This window comes from Lynx rufus, unplaced genomic scaffold (genome assembly GCF_022079265.1).
Source record: "Lynx rufus isolate CCGP_SWC_20201006 ecotype Redwood Valley unplaced genomic scaffold, mLynRuf1.p SCAF_2, whole genome shotgun sequence".
In the NCBI taxonomy this organism is placed as follows: Eukaryota; Metazoa; Chordata; class Mammalia; order Carnivora; family Felidae; genus Lynx; species Lynx rufus.
The window spans coordinates 194798373-194812719 of NW_025814834.1; the positions used below are offsets into that span (position 1 = coordinate 194798373).

Genomic DNA, 14347 nt, shown 5'->3' on the forward strand with positions numbered 1-14347 from the left:
GGTGAGTTGGTGCCGGTCAGTCCCGAAGGCTGAGGGGCCGCGGCTGGGTGGAGCGGTGTCCAGAGGGGTCGCCGAGCAGGTCTGTGGCGAGGCGGGGTCCGGCGGCCGGCACCATGTCTAGGCAGGCGAACCGAGGCACCGAGAGCAAGAAAATGGTAACTCGGAGCGCGTGACCTCGGCGAGCGGGGCGGAATGGAGGCGTTCTGGGGAAGGGGCCCGGCGCGGGGCGCAATTGGAAAAGGGCCTCCTATGAGCGCAAAGTGCTTTCGCAGGAAGGAAGGAGGAGGGGGCTGCCTGTGGGCCTGGAGGGGAGAGTCACGCCGGGGACGTACCGGGCCTGAAGCAGGTTGCAGGGCCGCTGGAGTAGCTCAGAGATCCCTCCCCCGACGCCTGAGAGCCGCCGTGTGCTAGACCAACAGCGACGACGGTAATAGTAACTACCACTATTGCTCTCTTACTGTGTGTTAGGCACGGAGCCAGGCACTTTACGTCCACGGTGTCATTTAATTCGCTAAGTAACTCTCTCAGGTAGATAATGTTACCGCAGTTTTACAGCTCCGAGAGGTTACATAACTTCCCCAAATTTACATCTAGGAAGAATTAGGATTTGAATTCATGTCTCTGTAGAACTTGCAAGTTTCAGACTACTAGGCCCTACTGTCTCTCACACTGTGCTCTGGGGATTGTAAGAGATGCTCCGATACTGATCCTGCCAGAAAGGAACTTTTATTTGGAGGAGTAGGCAGGGTGGCAGTAAGTGGTACCTCTCTGGTGAGGGGCGGGGGGCGGGGGGACTCCTTTCTTGCCCTGGGAATAGTGGGACACCATGTAGTCTGGTAAAGTTTGGTTGCAGGTGGCAGCCTGACCTGGAAAGTAATGTAGATGACGCTTTCCTCCAAATTAAGGGGACCTCTTGCCAGGTGTTTTTCTTTGCCATATTCTTACCTCCAGAATTGCCCATGCTATCTTTCTTTCCCGATTTGGAAACTCAATCAGGGGCCCTTTGTTGACACTCAGCTCTAGCGGGGTGATTAAACATCCCTTATACCTTGGCATCTTACACTAGGAACAGCCACCAAAAATGGGCCACAGGAGGCCCTAACACTCCAAAGTAGTACCTAACTTTTTTTTTTCAGACCCCTTTTGAGAAGCTGCTGATACCAATGGATCTCCTCCCCAGATTTTTTTTTTTTAAGTTTATTTATTTATTTTGAGCGAGAGAGTATGGGCAGGGTAGGGGCAGAGAGAGGAGAGAGAATCTCTAATGGTGCAGAGCTCTACACGGGGCTCGAACTCACAAACCATGAGATCATGACCTGAGCTGAAACCAAGAGTCAGACACTTAACCAACTGAGCCACCCAGGTGCCCCTGCCCAGAAATGTTAAATTGACAGACATGTACATGGACACTTGTTTACATTTTGGGGGGATTTGTGGGTCCCTGAAGATCCTCCATGGATCACAGGTTAAGAATTCCTGTTTTGGAGAAAATATCAAGGACTTAAAAAGAAAAAAAGTATATTTTACTAGGAAACTGTCATGTAGGGGAAGAAGCATGGACATTGTTGGAATTTTCAAGTCTTGTTTGATCCTCAATTTCCTTATTTATAAATTGGGGACAATGATGCCTACTTAAGATTAAGTGAGATAACAGTGTACAATGTATGGGACATGGTAAATGTTTGTTTCCTCTTTTCCTAAGATATGAGGAGATGCTTAGTTTTCACATCTTAGTTTTGTTTTGTACTTTTTTTAAACCTGAAATCCCTATTGAAATATTTAATACCATTTTATTTATTTGTTTATATTTAAATATTGAGAGAGAGGGAGACAGAAATTCTGAAGCAGGCTCCATGCTGACCGAACCACCCAGGTGCCCTTTTAATACCATTTTAAACAGGAACCTCCAGGTTCCACCCTTAACACCAGCAGCAACCCCCTCCGTGTTCATTCTGCTTTGGTGAGGGGAGAATTAGGGAGGGGAGCAGCACACTCTCGCCTCAAGGCTTTTGCAACTGCTAGTGTCTCTGCTTAGAACTTCCTTCCCCCAATGAGTAACCCTAACCCTCATGTAGCTACTCCCTACTTCATTCGCAGTTACTCAAATGTCACCTCCTCTGAAGAGACCTTCCCTGACTACCTGACTAGTTTTCTGTCCTCTACTCTGTTTTTCTTCATGGCGCTATTCTGTTATAAATTATATACTTGTTTCTTTTCAGTCTTCCCCATGAAAATGTAACCACCAGAGCAAGGATTTGTTTTGTCCATTGCTCTGTTCCCAGCATCTGGGATGATGCTTGGCTCTAGGGAATCAATATTTAGTGAATGAATGACATGAAGGTTTGGGGCACCCTCTCATTCATTTCCTGCTGGTGCCTACTTAAGGGCCTGTCACATGAGCCTCTTGCTGGCCACCTGGTTTTGGTATGCTCCTCTCCTCCTGGGGAGGTCTCTCCCTCTAGCATCCCTCTTCCCAGTTGGCCCAACCTTCTGCTAATTACTGTGTTCCCACTTAAACCCTCCAAGACTTAAATGATTAGTATACCCAAAGAACTAGACCTCTGCTTTTAGTCTGTGCGAGCAGAAACAGCCCATGTATCTGGCAAACTTTTCCTGAGCCCTAACTATATGGATAGCTCTGTACTAGGTGTTGGGAGAAGTGCAGAGATGCAGTCCTAGTCCCTGACCTTGAGAAGCACATGCTATGAGAGAGGCAGAAAAGTATACAACGCAGGGGTGTAGTACTGTCCTGGCCTAACTGCTTACGTGCTGTGTGACCTTCATTGTTGTAAGCATCAGTTTCACCATCTTTAAAAAATAGATTCGGAAGGGTAGTAATAGTATCTGTCATGGGGTTGTTCTGAGAATTAATTGACATCATGCATGAAAAGCTAGCAGTGTGACAGTCCCCTCAACACAGTTGGCACTCGGTAAATGTCAGCTAGCAAGCATCCTTGTTTGTACAGATATTAGCCTTTATGTGTCTGTACAGTGTTTGGTTCTTGAATTCCATGGGCAGTCAAACCCAACTTTATTTTGTGTTGTGTTACTAGTAACCCAACCCCACTGGCTGTATTGTCCAGTGCTCAGGTGGGTTACTACTTCAGTGGCAGCACTCAGAATCTCCATACAGGAGGCCGGAGGGTAAGAGAGAGGGATCAACTCCCTCCTGTTACTGACCTTCATTCCCAGCTGCTTGGGGCAGTCACACTGAATTATTTGTGTTGATAAAAATAGTAAATGTGACTCTTGGAGCATTAGCTCCAAAGATCGGCCCCCCTAGGAAGATTTGTTTGTCCGGGGCACTAACTGAAAAGGTTTTGAAAACCATCAAGTACAGTAGCTCACCTGAAGTAGGGTTTGGCTTTACTTGCTCTGCTCAGGTTGTGCCTCTAGTACTTGGAGATCGTATTGGCTATTCTGTGGTTTCTCGGTCTGCAAAGCATTTAAAGTCCGTTATCTCATTAGATCTTCCAGCATGACAGATTTTACTGTTACCCATGTTTGTGTGAGGGGATTGAGATTTAGCAAAGTAAAGTGACTTACCTAAAATCCCACAGCTAGTAAGTGGCAGTCCAGACTCAGAATCAGGTCTTCTGACTACAAACCCAGTATTTATTCATTCTTTCTTTCTTTCTTCCTTTCTTTCTTCCTTTCTTTCTTTCCTCTTCTTTCTTTCCTCTTCTTTCTTTACTTTCTTTCTTTCCTCTTCTTTCTTTCCTCTTCTTTCTTTCTTTCTTTCTTTCTTTTTAATTTTTTAAAGTTTATTTATCTTGAGAGAGAGAGAGAGAGACAGAGGGAGGGAGAGCATGAGCAGGAAAGGGGCAGAGAGAGAAGGGGAGAGAGAGAATCCCAAGCAGGCTCCACACTGTCAGCACAGAGCTCGATGCAGGGCTTAAACTTACCAACCACAAGATCATGACCTGAGCCAAAACCAAGAGTCAGAGGTTTAACTGACTGAGCCACCCAGGTGCCCCATAAACCCATTATTCTCTCTATTTGCCTTATTAGTTATTACAAAGTTCTTTATATTGATTCAAAAATCTCCCTCCTTAAACCAATTCAGGGTACTCTCTGACAGCACACTACAGAGAACTAGTTTAAGCATAAAAAATAAGAGCATCTACTTCTTTTGTAGGTACTGTACTTCTTGTGTAGGTACTGTGCAGCAGGTGCCCTCTATATATCTCATTGTAGCCCTCAAGGGCAGATAGTATTGTCACCATTGTACAGATGTGAAAAAAACTGATGTTCCAAAATACTAAGTGATGGCTTCGATCACATAACTTTTTACGGGACAGTGCTCAACTATTAAGAAGACTGAATCTCAGTTACTTAACCTGCCACCTATAAAATGGGGATGGATGATGTTTGCTAAACTCATGGTTGTTATAGGATTAATGAAAGGCATTCTGAAGATTTTATAAATGTAAATGGCTATTATTACTAAACATAACTAAAGCACTTAAAAATGTTGCAGAAGAGATTCATGTTTTTGTTGGGAAGGAGAATGTGGTTATTATGTTCAATGAAGAAATTGGATCAATTGAATTAGCTGACCTTTAAGGTCCCATGAAACCTTTTGTTGTAAGGGTCACAAGGACTGAAAACCCAGGTCAGCAGTAACCTGTCTTCCTCTTCTGTTTTCTCTTTTATTCATTCCTGTCAAATCACATTGGTCTCTTAGCTGTTTCTCAAACATGGCAGACATACTCCCATGTCAGTGTCTTTGTACTTGATTCCTACAATCTTTTCACCCAGGTTTCTTCATGGCATATCCTTACTTCCTTCAGGTCTTTGCACAAATATCACCTTACTAGGCCTTCTCTGACTATCCTATTTAAAATTGACACCTCTTTCTCTCTCCCTCCCCTCTTCTCTCTCTCTCTCTGTCTCTCTCTCTCTCTGTCTCCCTCTCCCTCTCTCCCTCTCCCTCTCTCCCTCTCTGCGTGTGTGTATCCTTTGCTGGCTTTTTGTCCATAGCTCTTATCATCATCTGGCAAACCATATATTTTATTCAATTTATTATGTATCACCCTCCTATTAGATAATCTCTGGTACATAGTAGACATTGAATGGATGACTTTTTTCTGTGCCACAGCTCCACTCCTATTTTTAAAGTATGAAGACCTTTAAGTAATGTATTTACATTGCACACTGTTCAAGTGGGCTTGGTTCATAATCAGAGATGGAGACAGAATTGCAAATTAAGAGAGAGTGTGGAGAACCTGGGTCAGGAATCTCATTCCCAAATCCCAGGCATATTGATTCTGTGACCATGGACAGATCTGTTTAGAACCTTGATTTTTTTTATTGGTAAATTGGGGGCTGCTGCGTGTATAAGGTGCTTGATAACATTGTGATACGCGTGTTACTCGGCATTATGGTGGGCTGAGGCCATTGGAGTCTCTATCCAAAGGCTCATTAATAATGGAAGGAAAGCTCTCCTGATTTAATGCAGTGGTGCCAACTCGATAGACTGGTAACTGCTGGATTGTCTCCATCCATTCATGTCCAAGCCATTCTAGTGCCAAACCCGTAACTTTACTAAAAAATCATTGGCCTCCTTAATAGCTTCCCCTTAATTGCCATATTTGGTAAATGGTCTCTTGGAGACACCCTGATCTGACTGTTTTAGTTTAGTTCAAAAAGCTTCCTGGTTCTGAAACTGATTCTGTGACTCTCTAGTGCAGGTAAGTTTTTTGTTATTTTTTAGGGGGGCTATTAATATTGAACTTATGGGGAACAGTGGGTAGCGTGAATATTGGCTTAGAAACTCTTGTTTTTTGTCTCCCAAAATTACTTTTGTCAATAATTAGCTGTTTGTCTTTGGGCAGATTACTTAATCATTCTGAGTCTCAGTTTTCCTCATCTCTGAAATGAGATTAATCCCTGCCCTTTCTGCCTTACAGAATTATGGTGGGGTGGAAAATGAGACTATGAAAAGTAGAAGGTAGTATGTGAGCAGAAGGCTCACATTATCATTCTTGCAGTGACCTCAGCACCAGGCCAGGGGGACGAGGTGAGGAGCACTGAGGTCCTGAGAGCCTGGGCCTTAACATTACCTGGACTTTCTTCCCCAGAAGACTTGAGGACAGAAAGGTGCTCTGCCCCAAGTCTGACGAGCTTCCACTCAGAAGGGAGCGGTTGGGTGGCTGACTTGATCTTTCAGCTTGCCTTCTGTGTGGATCCATTGCTCCAGATGTGCTGTTAGCATGTTCTTCACTGTGTTTAGCTCCTGACCTCCTCCTTTCATTCTGTAGTCATGGCATTTGTCATCCTTTCCCCTTCCACATCTCTGTTTCTTGGTAGGTAGGTGACAGGAGTCTTTATCTGAGACAGGGATTCTGTGATGTTAACTGTGGTTGTAGTAGAAACCAGTCCAGATCAGGGTTGTGTTCCAGGTACACAAAAGATTGGACTCCTTTCAGAGTGACCCCATTCCTGGAAGCTTTCGCTCTGTGTCAAGAGGAACGTTATTTTTCCTCATTTTGGTGACTTAGGAGGGGGATTATCAGAGCAGCGGACTTTGTCTAGGACTTCCTTTCCTCCCCACAGACAAGGCCCCTGGGTCCTTGCTGCTCCTGGGTGGGGCGCTGGGAGTGAGTTGAGGCCAGGACACCCCAGACATTCTTAGGTGTAGAGAAGCCATTGGTCACACCTGCTAACATACAGAAGCTAATCTGTAACTGTCTGTTTCAGGTCTGTCTTTCTTGGTATCTAGTGGATGACTGCTGCTCCCACCCCAGATTCTGGTGACCCAAGCTTAGCTTGGTGGTTGTGGTGGGGTCTTGGGTTAGCAGAAACCCACCTTGATATGTTGGAAGAGTGACTCCTCTATGCATGAAGTGCCTTCTACAACCTGTTCTGTAGTAGGTCTGGCTGAAGCCCTGCCATCTTGACCCTGGGGAGCCACACTCATTGGCACTCCATAGAGGAAGATATTCTTTCTCACCATACACAGATGACCTTCCTTTGAATCCTGACAGCTGCATTGAGGCTGATCTAGACTCACTAAACTTTGTTTTTTGTGCATCTTGGTTCTGACTGTCTTTTGAATGTCTTTTAGAGCTCTGAGCTTTTCACCCTTACCTATGGGGCCCTGGTCACCCAGCTATGCAAGGACTATGAAAATGATGAAGATGTGAATAAACAGCTGGATAAAATGTGAGTGAGCTCCTCTGCGGGAGGGACAAGAATGGGGCTCCCTAGTGCACAATCCGCATGGTCCTTTAGAGCCCAGAACAGGATTCTCTTTTGTAACCAATATTTTGGATACAGTTTCCACTGAGCTCATGTATTGAGATGTTTTGGAATTGTCCCCTATTTTCCCTTTACCACCAGCAGCCTTATGTTCAGACGTAAGACATTCACACTCCATAATACAGTCTGTTCTCTTATTTTCTTCCCAGGGGCTATAACATTGGAGTCCGACTGATAGAAGATTTCTTGGCACGGTCAAATGTTGGAAGGTGCCACGACTTTCGGGAAACTGCAGACGTCATCGCCAAGGTCATTATCCTGGGCCACCTTGTTGTGCTGAGGGATGTCACTGGGAGGCACTGCTTACCACACTCTCCATCTCCCTTAGAGAGGCCCTTAGTATTCCAAAATACTAGTTAGGCAGCTGTCTGGTCAAAGGAGTCTTCCTGGTGGTTTGGGAATAGCACAGATTATGAAAAGGGAAGAGTGGTTGGAATCATCTGTGTGGGTGAAAGCCCCACTGAAGTCAAAGCCAGGTCTCCTTGACTGTGAAGACGTAGCAGAGCAGCCTGGGGGTTAAGAATACAGACTTTGGATTCAGACAAACCTGGTTCAAATTCTGGCTCCAGTACTTACCAGTTAAGGGTAAGTTGCTTTTAACCTTTTAATTATCACTTACCTCATCTTTAAAAAAGGAAAATAAGAGCTGCCTCACAGAGTGATTGTAAGAAGTAAAGGAAATAACATGAGCATTCAATTAAAATGAATACACTTAACTTAGTGTGCTTATAGTAAATGGTCACTATTGATAATATTAACATTACGTATGGTAGAATTAATAATAAATGATAAAACGCCTTTAGCTTTGTGGCGTCCGTTGCCTAAAGGTTGGTTCTTTCTGTTGTAGAGCATGCCGGCCCCAATCCTACAGAGAGCTGATAGTGAAGAGACAGTGTGAGGGTTTGGAATCAGGAGAGTGGATAGAGGGAAGGATGTCTTCAGAGTAATTCTGCCACAGTGACTCATACTTGCTTTCAAGAAGGATTCAGGTAGCACAGAGGACGAGGAAGTGGACCGGGCCTCTCATGTGCTGGTTCCGAAAAGCCACCCCGTCAGAAGAAGTGTAGGTGGGCAGCAAGTTGCCTAATTGTATGACGCCTTGAAGGAGCGGGTTGTGGAATTGTGCACAGATGCTTTGTCTTTTTTGCCCTGGATGCCTAAAGCTCCAGTGTTTTTAAAGCTCCAGTGTTTTGCAAAGGCCACAGTTTAGTTCCCAAGCCACTCAGTTCTCCTTTGCCAGTCCCATCACCTTCCCTGGTGTGCGGCCCCTACTCCTCTTCCACATAGTGCTGTCATGTGTTCCTGACAGGTGGCGTTCAAGATGTACTTGGGCATCACTCCAAGCATCACCAATTGGAGCCCAGCTGGTGACGAATTCTCCCTCATTTTGGAAAATAATCCCTTGGTGGACTTTGTGGAACTTCCTGATAACCACTCATCCCTTATTTATTCCAATCTCTTGTGTGGGGTGTTACGGGGAGCCTTGGAAATGGTGAGTGCGGCTCTTTACCTTCTGAGACACCTGAAATGTAGTAGGGGCTTGATAAAGGTTTGAAGGAATGAGAGAAGGAGAGAAAAGAAAGGCCTTTGGCTCCCCTCAGCACTTTGCTACCTGAGATGTGACGCTGCTGAGCATAGGATCCAAGGTGGATGTTTCTACATGGTGATGATTCTTGCTGATAGTAGTGCTGTCAGCCCCCAAAGCCCAGGAAATTCCCAGATTGGCTTATTTGGGTAAAGGTCTCATTTGTGGGTGCTCTTTGTTAAGTCAGCCTTACAGATCGGGGCCACTGCTTTCGACAGGGGACACGAACTGGCAATCCTGTCCTTGCGAGAAACCAGCCCCCTTGTTGGGACTGCCGTGGATGAGTCAGCTACAGCCTGTCCCCTGTGGTTCCCCAGAGGCTGCAGCTAGGCACCCGCCCCTTCATTTTCCCACTGTCCCCCAGGTCCAGATGGCTGTGGAGGCCAAGTTTGTCCAGGACACCCTGAAAGGAGACGGTGTGACAGAAATCCGGATGAGGTTCATCAGGCGGATTGAGGACAATCTCCCAGCTGGAGAGGAGTGACCATCCCCAGGACTTCAGGGTAGCTAGCAGGAAGGAGCACTTGTTGGAATCAGAAGCCTCAGCTCCCTCTGCCCTCTAGAACTCAGTGACTCTTTTAACATGGTTGTTACATATTTTTCTGTTTCCATTCTCCATGCTAATAAAGAGCAGACTGCAATCTAGTCCGTTTACCCCACAAGTGTGCACATTCAGGAGGGAAACTCTTTGCTCCCTCTCCCTTCAGAGGGGTTGGATGCAGTCATCTCTGGTTGGACTAGAGCTCTTTCTGTTTTACATTCCTGTTTGAATTTTCCAAAGCAAAACCCGTTTTGATCCCATTAAAGAGGCAAGCCTACCCCACATCTATTCCTGGGCCTTCAGAAAGCCATTGGTAAATGGCTGTAGGGGATCCAGGGTTGTGGGATGGGGGAGGAGAGGGTGATAGGGATGGACAGGAATTACTGGTCATGGTGTGACACACTCTAGTGCTTGCCAGGAAAGGGGAGCCATGCTGGAAACACTGACTTCTGGGAAGCCACCCAGGTCTCATTCCTCCCTGCTGTTTGGAGGCAACATCTCCTCTTTTTACAGAGGGTCCATCCTTTTTTCTTACAAATTCTTCAATAAAGACACATTCTTGAGTGAAATCCTAATCATGTTCTGTTTTCTTTCTGGAATTTTATTGCAGTGGAGTGAGGAGACCAGCTAAGTCCCTGGGCCCTGCCTTGCTTTTACCTGGTCTAGAAATGGCTTCTCCCCACAGACTAGAGAGTCTGGGAAGCCTGGGAGCAAATACTCCTTCAAAGTCACTTTTGGGTTTATTATCTAGCAAAATCTAGAAGCAGACCATTACCGCAGATATACCTAAAATGGACTACCTTGAGCTTTTTGGCCACTAAGTTGGAAGGCTTGGCTAGAGAGACCTTGTTAAGAATGGGGAGGGGGCACCTGGCTGGCTCATTCAGTAGAGCATGTGACTCTTGATCTTAGGGTTATGAGTTCGAGTCCCACGTGTGGCACAGAGTTTACTTAAAAATAGGGATGCCTGGGTGGCTCAGTCGGTTGAGCTTCTGACTCTTGAGTTCAGCTCAGGTCGTGGTCTCATGGTTCATGGGATCAAACCCTGCATCTGGCTCTGCTGACAGCATGGAGCCTGCTTGGCATTCTCTCTGCCCCTGCCCTGCTTACGTGCACACATGCACGTGCTCTCCCTCCTTCTCAAAATAAATACTGAAAAATAAAAATAGGTGAAAGCCAGATGGGAGGTGTGAGAGGATGAAAGGGAGAGGACTAAGGCTACTAAATTTTTTTTTTCAAGGAGGTTTTTTTTTTTCATTTTTTAAAAATGTTTATTTATTTTTGAGACCGAGGGAGACAGAGCACGAGTGGGGGAGGGGCAGAGAGAGAGAGGGAGACACAGAATCCAAAGCAGGCTCCAGGCTCCGAGCTGTCAGCACAGAGCCCGATGCAGGGCTCGAACCCACGAACTGTGAGTTCATGACCTGAGCCAAAGTCAGACGCCCAACTGACTGAGCCACCCAGACGCCCCTCAAGGAGTTTTGCTGTAAAGAAGAGCTAAGAAGTAGGGTAGTGTCTACAGGGTGATATGAAGTCAAAGGAAAGTTAAACCTCGTGTTGGGTACGATTTTTTGAGTGCTTACCGTGTGTCAGACGTTGTCCTAGCACTTTGCATTACCTAATCCACGATAATTCCATTATTCACAATAACTCCATTTTGATTTAAACTTCTTTTAAGTTTATTTGGAGAGAGACCGAGACAGCACCAGTGGGGGAGGGGCAGAGAGAGAGAGAGAATCTCAAGCAGGCGACCAGCAGCCAGCACAGAGCCTGATGCAGGGCCTGAACTCATGAAACTGTGAGATTATGACCTGAGCTGAAACCACGGGTCAGACGCTTAACCAACTGAGCCACCCAGGTGCCCCAAAATAAGTCCATTTTTAGAGGGAAGACGACAAATTGCCTGAAGTTATACGGCCATTAAGGGGAGAAGCTAGGTCACAAAGCCCATGTTTTGTTTTTTGTTTTTGTTTTTGTTTTTTTTTTGCTTTATTGACATTTTTTCTTTTTTTTTTAATTTTCTTTTTTCTTTTTTTAAATTTACATCCAGGAGTAGATTCCTTAATGCCCCTTACCCATTTAGCCCATCCCCCCTCCCCCACCCCTCCAGTAACCCTCTGTTTGTTCTCCATATTTATGAGTCTCTTCTGTTTTGTCCCCCTCCCTGTTTTAATATTATTTTTGTTTCCCTTATGTTCATCTGTTTTGTCTCTTAAAGTCCTCATATGAGTGAAGTCATATGATTTTTGTCTTTCTCTAATTTCACTTAGCATAATACCCTCCAGTTCCATTCACGTAGTTGCAAATGGCAAGATTTCATTCTTTTTGATTGCTGAGTAATGCTCCATTGTGTGTATATATATTCTCCACATCTTCTTTATCCATTCATCCATCGATGGACATTTGGGCTCTTTCCATACTTTGGCTGTTGTTGATAGTGCTGCTATAAACGTGGGGGTGCATGTGTCCCTTCGAAACGGCACACCTGTATCCCATGGATAAATGCCTAGTAGTGCAATTGCTGGGTCATAGGGTAGTTCTATTTTTAGTTTTTTGAGGAACCTCCATACCGTTTTCCAGAGTGGCTGCACCAGCTTGCATTCCCAACAAAGCCCATATTAACTGTGATGCCTGGTTCACATGGAGAGGTGGGAGGGGAGCAGGCCTGTGGGCCCCTCTCCCAGCCTTACAGAAGTTAAGATAGCTTTTCAAGGGAGGGATCAGAGGTTGTCCGGCCTTATTGGTAGCACTGTTCTTGGAGACAGCCTAGGGCCTTGAGGTCCCGATACTCAGGTTGTTGGGGGGAAATGGGGCCTCTGGGCTTTTCTCAAGGTTAGTGCACAGGCCTGAGGTGATGCATTGTGCGTTAAGTTTGTCTTGGTTGTGTAGGTTAGAACCAAGGTTTTGGGATGCCAGTAACAGAGGCAGTTTGCACACGACCTGCCTCCTCCAGTTGGGTTAGGCCACCAAGCAGGGGTGGGGAGGGGGTGTCACTTTTGTGTTCCCAAGTATAAGGAGGCTCCCTCTGGGATCCTGTCTTTTCTGAGCCTCTTTACCTCCCCCTCCAGATACAATTTAGGGCCCTAGGGCGGGCACCCCATTTTGGTCAATGGTATCCTTAGCACCCAGTATAGGGCTGGGTCCAGTCACCCTAGAGTTTGAGTGAATCAAGGAGGTAAAGAGAATGAATGTGGGCCCAGATGTGGACGCGCTGTGCGGTGCCTGGGCCCTGCCTAGGAAAGTGAACAGCACCCTTCCCTCCTCCAGGGGGCTCTCACTCTTCCTCTTGTAGCACCACCCCCACTTCCCAGCAGTCCTTTGTATGGTATGAGGTTTTAGATATTTCTTTTCCCAGAGTTAAACATGGGCAGCATTACAGAGTCGGCAAGCTGTAGAAACAAAGCCCCCTCAGTGATTTTTCCCAGTGGCAGCCCCACAATTGTGTGATGTGCACCCAGAGGCTGAGGGAAGGGAGGGGGTGGGGACTATGGAACTATTGGGAACATCACCTCATCATCTCTTCCAAATGAGCCAAACATATACAAGTCCCAGAAACCTAGCTTCGAGGTCCCCTACCACATCCCCACCCCTGGAATTAATTCATTGTGGATTATATATCCCTCACCTTTACTCTGACTGAGGCTGGGACAGCCCCCCCCCAAGGCTGGGCCATTCCCCGTTCTCCAGGATGTACCGGCATGCCCTCCCAAGCAAGATGGGGCAGGTCTGTCTGGCTTTACGGCAGGGGGGCTGAATAATGAGGCCAGCAGCCTGGGTTGAAGCGAAATTCTGGGGCCTGGGGCCGGAGTCCATGCTGGAGGCCTTTGGGCTTGGCACTGGCTCCGCAGAGCTCAAAGAAAAGGCCTTGCTCTTCAGCCTTTGGCCACCAGGGGTCTCCAGATCACCACTCTGTTGTCCTAGCGTGACCATTGGATCCCTGGTTTTCATAATTTGCTAGAAGATGCACCTGATGGACAAATCTCAGAAGCTGGTTAGAACGTGGATGCGCTCCCCCCCTCTCTCCAGTCACCCCCACAGGATCTGACAGCAAAGCTTACGTGCTGCCAGGCTAAGTGAGGGCGAGGGCCTAGCTACTGAACCCAGGGCATTAGAGCACTTTGGCAAAGAAGTGTGTGGCCCCTGTGCATACCCCAAACTCTCATGCTGGCCTCAGTTGCACAAGCTAGCCCTGAGCCCTCCTCTCATCAACCCCTCGTCTTCCTAAGTGGAGACCAGAGCACCAGCACCGTTCCCCTGATGTAAGAGAGTCCTATTCCTGCCCTAGACCTCCACGCGTGACATTTCCATATTTAGGTTATACCTTCCCCTGGTGGGTTGGCCTCCCCTATATTTGTACTGGGCATCCAGAGAAGGAGGTGGCAACAGAGGCCCAGGACAGAAATTGCATTAAGTAAAATTAAAATAGTCTCCTAACAAGTAATTCATTGTGGATGGTTGGGGGTGCTGGTGCAGGAAAGGCATCTTCTGGTTCTCTCGGAGCTTAAGTGCTACCATGTGCTGTTCCCTGGAAGCCAGAGGGCCGGTGGGGGCACGGGGGGGGGTGCGGGGAGGGTGGCGGCAGGCGAGGAGCCTCGCTGTTACGGCTCCCCAGCCTTTGATGTAGAGCCAGGCCTGACCCTAGGACAGCCGAGGGCCACTGCCAGGGTTGCTGTGGGACACAGCGCATTCCTGGGGGCAATTTACGCTCCTGGCAGGAGGAGAGGAAAGTTTCTACTGTGGGGAAGGGGGTGGAGGGAGGGCGCTGCAGAAGAAGTTAGGGGGTGGTTGTTGTGAGGGACAGTGGAGGGAGCCAAGGCATAGGGCGGCACCATCTTACCTCGCCTGGTAAGCCTTCACTGGCTTGGGCGGAGGCCTCCTCCGGGAAGCCCTCTCTGATGGGCCCAGAGCTGCTGAGGAGCGGCACCCTCACTCTGCACCACACACGTGGGCCAGCCCAG

The 14347-nt window shown here is 47.1% G+C and overlaps 1 protein-coding gene across 2 annotated transcripts; it reads left to right on the forward strand.

The window, feature by feature from the left end:
* On the forward strand, positions 1 to 9964 carry TRAPPC3 (trafficking protein particle complex subunit 3). Of its 2 annotated transcripts, XM_047084621.1 has the most exons (6): positions 17 to 155; positions 273 to 427; positions 7070 to 7167; positions 7413 to 7512; positions 8573 to 8755; positions 9213 to 9964. In XM_047084621.1, coding segments are annotated over exons 3-6 (405 nt in total). In that variant the 5' UTR covers positions 17 to 155; positions 273 to 427; positions 7070 to 7165; the 3' UTR covers positions 9333 to 9964. The 2 variants fall into 2 exon arrangements, with proteins under 2 accessions (XP_046940576.1, XP_046940577.1); XM_047084620.1 differs by lacking the exon at positions 273 to 427 and having other exon boundaries at positions 1 to 155.
* The last annotated feature ends 4383 nt before the right edge of the window (positions 9965 to 14347 follow it).

Excerpts from the sequence above, each read along its gene's own strand:
- TRAPPC3 (XM_047084620.1), top strand. The coding sequence starts at position 114 with ATGTCTAGGCAGGCGAACCGAGGCACCGAGAGCAAGAAAATG. Across the intron at positions 156-7,069 it reads GCACCGAGAGCAAGAAAATG|AGCTCTGAGCTTTTCACCCT; the intron begins GTAACTCGGAGC and ends AATGTCTTTTAG. Across the intron at positions 7,513-8,572 it reads CTGCAGACGTCATCGCCAAG|GTGGCGTTCAAGATGTACTT; the intron begins GTCATTATCCTG and ends TGTTCCTGACAG.